The sequence below is a fragment of the Chelonia mydas genome, chromosome 1 (assembly GCF_015237465.2).
Source record: "Chelonia mydas isolate rCheMyd1 chromosome 1, rCheMyd1.pri.v2, whole genome shotgun sequence".
Lineage (NCBI taxonomy): Eukaryota > Metazoa > Chordata > Testudines > Cheloniidae > Chelonia > Chelonia mydas.
In genome coordinates, this window is record NC_057849.1 from 2,989,620 (window position 1) to 2,997,323 (window position 7,704).

General features: G+C 46.2%; 1 protein-coding gene across 1 annotated transcript; it reads left to right on the forward strand.

The window, feature by feature from the left end:
- LOC102934294 (olfactory receptor 52K2-like) lies at positions 1–948 on the forward strand. Its single transcript, XM_037889588.1, has one exon. The coding sequence runs from the start codon at positions 1–3 to the stop codon at positions 946–948; it is 948 nt and encodes a 315-aa protein (XP_037745516.1).
- Positions 949–7,704: the final 6,756 nt, after the last annotated feature.

Sequence of the window (7,704 nt, forward strand, 5' to 3'; positions counted from 1 at the left end):
ATGTCAGATTCCAACACAACTCACTTCACCAACCCCTCCACCTTCATCCTGCTGGGCATTCCTGGCCTGGAGGAAGCCCATGTCTGGCTCTCTATCCCTTTCTGCACCATGTATGCTATGGCCGTCTTTGGGAACTTCACCATCCTGTTCATCGTGAAGACAGATCTGAGCCTCCATGTTCCCATGTACTATTTCCTCTGCATGCTGGCCATCACCGACCTGGTCCTGTCCACGTCCACCCTACCCAAAATGCTGAGCATCTTCTGGTTGAATTCCAGGGAGACTGATTTCAGTGCCTGCCTCACCCAGCTGTACTTTGTTCACTGCTTCTCAGGAATGGAGTCTGGGACCTTCGTGGCCATGGCTTTTGATCGCTATGTGGCCATCTGCCATCCCCTGAGACATTCCACCATCCTGACAAACCCTATGGTGGCCAAGATCGGCCTGGCCATTTTGCTGCGGGGTGTCATGCTCGCACTGCCCTATCCCTTCCTAGTGAGGCAATGGTCATACTGCAAAACCAACATCATCCCCCATACACACTGCGAGCACATGGCCGTGGTGAAGCTGGCCTGCACCGACACCCGTGTCAGCAGTTACTATGGCCTCTTTGTGCTATTGTGTGTGCTTTGCCTGGATGTGTTTTTTATTACAGTGTCCTATACCCAGATCCTCAGGGCCATCTTCAGCCTCCCTACAAAGGATGCCCGGCTCAAGACATTTGGGACTTGCTTCTCCCACCTCTGTGTCATCTTAGCCTTCTACCTCCCAGGTCTCTTCTCATCCCTCATGTCCCGGTTTGGCCAGAATGTGGCTGTGCATTTCCATGTTCTCATTGCCAACGTGTACCTCCTGGTTTCCCCCATGATAAACCCCATCATCTACGGAGTGAGGACCAAACAGATCAAGGACAGGCTGCTTCATCTCTTTATTCATAAAGGAACCTAAATTTTCTCCTGGTACTCTGGCTCTCAGACCAAGCTCTGTACACAGCTGGCTGGTGACATGGTGCTGAGCCCTCTTCCCTGAATTACTGACTGGACAGTCAAAGTGACATTAAAGCCTTTCCTGACTTTACTGTGCTGTGTCAGTGTGACAAACTGGGGAATCAGTCTGTGTACATCTCATTCACGCATAGGGTTGCCACATTCTAATTGTAATTATAATTGTAAATGGACACCTGAGGCCTTGTCCCTGACCTGTCCCTTTGCCAAAGGACCCACCCCTGCTCCACATCTTCCCTCAAGGACCAACCAACTTCTCTGCCTTTTCCCGCAATGTCATGCCTCTGTCACTTTCTCCCCCCTCCCCTGTCACTCGCTGTGTTATCTTCACCTCCCTCCCGCACAGTCCTGCCCTGCTGGAAACTTTATGATTTCCTGAACATGATCATCCTATTTGTGTGCATGTGTCATTGCTGTATCTGAAGTTGTGAATATTGACTATGTATCTGTATTTCAAAATGTAGTTACGCCTAGGGAACCCCCACTAGACAATATGCTTTCAGACTATATAGCTGAGTGGGGAAGGGCCTACATAGGGCAATGGGCCTTAGGAAAAACAATAGGCCTTAGAAGAAACTTATCCCCCACCTGAGGAGCCTTCCTCAGGATGCTACATACAGGCTCCCTGCAATGGCTGCCATGATTCTACAAGAACATGTGATGTGGCCACATGCCTCTAGACTCAATCTTGGGATGTCAGTGTTTTTCCACAGACCAGTCCGGGAACCTCGCTTTAAAATAAATGGTTCCCGCCATACGCAAAAGCTATATAAGGCAGGGAGTGACATCATCTAGGTTTGTTCACTCCCCTCCCAAGAAGACTCCTGGACACACCAGAGGAACAAAGACTGAACTGGGGGAAGTGCTGGACCCAGGCTAAAGGGATGTTTAGCCTGTGAATGGAACACCTGGGGCTTCCAAGCTGTAAAGCAAGTGCAGCTGGCCCCATAAGAATCTGCTGCCTACTTGTATCATCTCTTAGGGTGAGAATATGTTATTTATAACTAATCTGTTTCGCATTTTAAGTTTAGTTTCTGTATTTTGTTTATTTTCTAGGTTATCTGCTTTAATCTCTTTGCTATCCCTTATAATCACTTAAAAATCTATCTTTTGTAGTTAATAAATTTGTTTTACTTTATCTAAACCAGCGTGGGAGTCATAATTCAGGGGCAAAAGGCTGCTATATATTCCTCTCCATATTGAGAGTGCGGGCAAATTTTATGAGCTTGCAATGTACAGTTCCCTGTGCAAGGCAAGATCGTATAATTTTGGGTTTATGCTCCAGAGGGGGTTTGTGCCTGAGAAGCTGGATGGTGCCCTAGGTTCAGCCTTCCCAGGCAGGGGCTGACCAGAGAGCCTGTCTATGTGTGACAGCTCGGTATGTCCCTACCCATAAGTATGCTGGTGAAAGTGCAGGCTGAAGCCTGGGGGACTTTACAGCTAGCCACAGCAGTACAGTAAGAGGGAGCCCAGGCTGGTGGGTGGGGGAGCTGAGTGGTACCCCAGTTCCAGGTGACACTCTGGGGGAACCCATCACAGCTGTATAAAAGCAGCTGAGGTTTGGAATCAGGGTTGTGAGGCAGGCGGGGGATATTGTGCATCATACAGCTTGTGGGCCCTAAAGCTCAGTTGCAAAATCCTGAAAGAAAAGACCATTGTGTGGCTTATTTCTTTAGCGTTCAGCTCCTTTTGGCTCCTCCTGGCTGGGGGTCTGTAGCAGGCAGGGTCCCTGCAATGGGGATGGGCTGAGAGCCCTTTGCCCTGAGCCAGGCCTCGGGGGTATGACAAGGGATCAGGTATGAAGATAGGAGGACAACAGCTGGGAGAGGTGGAAGGATAAGCCCCTGCATTAGCTGGAAAAGAGGGATGCTAGACAGAGGATGGGGTGGCTTTAGTAACTGACAGAAAGGGAGATAGGGGAAGCCTATACAGAAAGGATGGGCTGCATCTAAACTGAAATGGAACCAGATTTCTTGGGTGGTGGCAGCATTACCAGCCTGGAGTGGCAAGTTTTATTTTTTGGAGTCCTTGCGGACCCTCACCTTCTGCACTCAAAGTGCCAGAGTGGGGAATCAGACTTGACACCATCCAAGATCTTTCCCTGCTGCCAAGAAACAAACATGCGCTGTCACACCACAAATATTGCTTAAATTACACTTAAAATGTTCCCATTTTCTCCAACTCTCTATTTTTGGGGGGGAATGGCAGTACCCCAGTGTGGCCAGTTAGTCCCATCTGTCTGTGAGGGTCATTCCTTTGCCTACAATGGGGTGTGGGCCATGTTACCAGGTAGGGTCATATAGGCTGTTACACACAGATGCGGCTTCTCGTGGGAATGCCTTGGTGTTCCCAGATCTCCCCAGGGTTGCACTTTTCTAGGACCTTTTTCCAAGAATACTTTTTGAGGAGCTGCTCCTTTACATGTGCCGAATGATAAAAGCAACTGCTGCTCTAAAGCAGCCATTTTATTGCTGTGTTCTCCTGGGCTGTATCTCCTTCTCTTCTGACTGGTAAGTAATCTTAGCTCCTGTTTACTTACTCTTTAGTATGTCTAAGGGTGGCCGAGTCTCACAAAATTAAATACCATCCATGAAGTTCATTGCAGTGATGTTTAATCTCTCAAATCCTTCCAACTTAATTATTTGTATTTATCCCAACTATTTGTATAAACCCTTCAGTGCACATTAACCCAAACCAATCTGAACAATTTGTGATCGAAAATGTATTATAGATCCATGCTGCTAACATCCATCCTTTACTCTATATAGTGACTTTTTAAGAGATATTTAAAGTTTGGTACCTCAGCTACTTTTGAGTCATCATTAATTTCATTGTCCCCTTCATTAATTAATGCACACGCTTTTTCTCTAATACTACTTTCCCCCTTGACAAACTTTGAAGTTAGTGGTGAAAGATCAAGTTACAACACATCATTTGAAAATTTCCTTCATGATGAATTAGAAAGATCTCCAAAAATATCACATCAAAGAACAACTGAGAGCAGCAGTTCTCAGCCAGGGGTCCAAGGCCCCCTGGGGTCCATGAGCTGGTTTCAGAGGGTCCATCAAGCAGGGCCAGTGTTACACTCGCCAGGGCTCAGGGCAGAAAGCCAAAGTCCAGCTGTTCAGAGATGAAGCCTGGGGCTCTGAGCCCTGCCATCTGGGGCTGAAGTTGAAGCCTGAGCAATTTTGCTTTGCGGGGCTCGCTGCGCCATGGGGGCCCAAGCAATTGCCCTACTTGCTATCCCCTAATGCCGGCCCTGGCTTTTATATGCAGGATACCAGTTCTGGTGGCATTGGTGAACTGTGGAGTTTTTATAGTATACTTGGGGGAAGGATTTAGAGTAGCAGCCGTGTTAGCCTGTAGCTGCAAAAAGATCAGGAGTACTTGTGGCACCTTAGAGACTAACAAATGTATTTGAGCATAAGCTTTCATGAGCTACAGCTCACTTCATCGGATGCATGCAGTGGAAAATACAGTACAGAGATTTTATATACACAGAGGACATGAAACAATGGGTGTTACCATACACACAGTAACGAGAGTGATCAGGTAAGGTGAGCTATTATCAGCACGAGAGAGAGAGAAAGAGAGAGAGAGAGAGAGATAAAGCGTTTGTAGTGATAATCAAGGTGGGCCATTTCCAGCGGTTGACAAGAACGTGTGAGGAACAGTCTGGGGGGGAGGGAATAAACATGGGGAAATAGTTTTACTTTGTATAATGACCCATCCACTCCCAGTCTTTATTCAAGCCTAATGTAATGATGTCCAGTTTGCAAATTAATTCCAACTCAGCAGTCTCTCGTTGGAGTCTGTTTTTGAAGTTTTTTTGTTGAAGAATTGCAACTTTTAAGTCTGTAATCGAGTGACCAGAGAGATTGAAGTGTTCTCCGACTGGTTTTTGAATGTTATAATTCCTGATATCTGATTTGTGTCCATTTATTCTTTTACGTAGAGACTGTCCAGTTTGGCCAACGTGCATGGCAGAGGGGCATTGCTGGCACATGATGGCGTATATCACATTGGTGGATGTGCTGGTGAACGAGCCTCTGACAGTGTGGCTGATCTGATTAGGCCCTATGATGGTGTCCCCTGAATAGATATGTGGACACAGTTGGCAACGGGCTTTGTGGCAAGGAGAGGTTCCTGGGTTAGTGGTTCTGTTGTGTGGTGTGTGGTTGCTAGAGAGTATTTGCTTCGGGTTGGGGGGCTGTCTGTAAGCAAGGACTGGCCTGTCTCCCAAGATCTTGAATAGGCTTGAATAAACACTGGGAGTGGATGTGTCATTACACAAAGCAAAACTATTTCCCCATGTTTATTTCCCCCTCCCCCACTGTTCCTCGCGGGTTCTTGTCAACTGCTGGAAATGGCCCACCTTGATTATCACTACAAAAGGTTTTTTTTCTCTCCTGCTAGTAATAGCTCACCTTACCTGATCACTCTGGTTACAGTGTGTATGATAACACCCATTGTTTCATGTTCTCTGTGTATATAAATCTCCCCACTGTATTTTCCACTGAACGCATCCAATGAAGTGAGCTGTAGCTCACGAAAGCTTATACATCTGTTAGTCTCTAAGGTGCCACAAGTCCTCCTTTTCGTTTTTTGGGGGAAGGAGGGCCTCAGAAAGAAAAAAGATTGAGAATCCCTGACCTAGAGATCATCCAACCGTTGTGCTGGCCCGATCTGTGCTGGAAACCACTTCAAGCCGGGGGTGCTGCACCCCCGGCATCCTTAGTTCCAGTGTCTATAACTTATTTCTAAAGACAAACAAAGCTATAAAACCATAGACTACCACAAAGGTTCCACACCCTTTTTTAAAAGGCTAGGTATTTGACTGAAAATAGTTCTTGGACCAAGATTCCTGGGCAGTGTTTGAAACCCAAACAATGGAGCACTCAGACGTGGAACGTGAAATGAATTAAAAGTTGTAGAACTGATTTTTTTTCAGCATCTACACTTAGATAAATGAAGAAAATAAAGCACTTCCAGGCTGCAAGAGCAGTGCTGCAGAATAGAAAACCTGGGATCTTCCCCTGCTGTGAAGAAACAAGCTTGAGCTGCCCCCACCACACATATTGCTTAAATTACACTAAAACTTTCCAATTTTTTCCAACTCTCTAATTTTGCAGTGAGTGGCAATACCTCACTGTGGCCATTTAGTCTCCCTTTTCTGTGGGAGTCTTTCCTTTGCCTACAATGGGCTTTGGGTCAGGCCCATCTGCTGTGACACAGAAACACTGATTCCTCTGTGAATGCCTGGATTTTACCACATCTCCCCAGAGTGGGGTTGCACTTCTTTTTCCCAGATACCTTTTGAGGAGCTGCTGCCCCTCACCTGCTACCCTCAAGCAGCCATTTTGAAGCTTTCTGCTGTATCTCCTCTTCCAGCTGGTAAATATTCTGGTCTCCTGTTGTACTTCCCGTTTAACATATGTGAGAGTGGCAGAGTCTCACAAACTTGAATACGATCAGTGAATTTCCTGGAAGGGATGTTTACTTTCTCAAATCCTTACAGCAACACACCGGACACCTCCTTCCAACTCAATCCTTTCTGTTTATCATAATGATTTGTATAAACCCATCAGTGAATATAAACCTGAGCCAATCTGAACAATTTGTACCATTTGGCTGCCAAGATTTGTTTGTTATAGCTCTATATGCTGTTAACATCCATCATTTAATTAAAAAAATGTTTAATAAATAGATTGGGCTACTTTGTGGCTAGTTTTTAAGTGACCATGGACTATTGATGCGGTAGAAAATAGCCCCAGGAATCATGGTTAAGTTGTCCCCCCCTCCCTCCCCCAAAATCTGAAATGGTGCCCCTGGCATTGGCGCCTATGTTCAGTATTTACCCGAGTGCCTTTGTGGCTCTAGTCCTGGGCACCTTTCTGGAAGATGCTTTAGTCAAACACAAGTTAAGGTTGTTTGAAGCCAAGGGGGCTGGCTGACGACGCTTGGAGGAAACAGCCAAGGTCCCGGAGGTCCATCTCTCACTTTCAAAGAACTCTTTCCTCCTTTATTTGTATAAGGACCAGGCTCCCTGCAGCAAAGGAGGTTTTTATCTGCTCTTCCCGTCCTCCAGTGGCTCTCATGTCCCAGCTGCTTGCCCTGCTAGAACCCGGGCAATGCCCCTTCCTTAGGTGGCTAGCAGCTGTAGCACCATTGTGGGAGGAGAACATGGTGTGATGCTGTATGATTGAATATGACCATTTTTATCATTGTTGTTACCACAGTTATGCAATTGCAACAAATCTTGTACAAAGCATGTCATGTCAGGTGCCCCGGGAAAGTTATGGTTTGCTAAATAGGATTATCCAGTTTAATCTTTGTGTCTGAAGTTATGTATATTGGCTATGTACAGGTATCTTACACGTGTGTTGTATTCCTGGGTAACACCCCCCGGTGGATAAGGCCAGGCACCTATGTGTTGAGGGCCAACAACGACACTTAGTTCTCACAATGATCCATAGAAGAAACTCGCCTCTGCAAGCATACGGTCAATGTGAGAAAATCAAAGCATTGTAAGGACATGGGATATGCTCATGTGACCCTGGACTCCCATTTGGGCCAGTAATTTTCCAGGCACCCTCTGCTGTGGGCTTTGTTTGGGACTGTAAAATTCCATTCAGAGGACTGAAAATATAGATAGACAGACCCCTGAGACATCTCCATCTTATGTTCATTTCTCTGCACT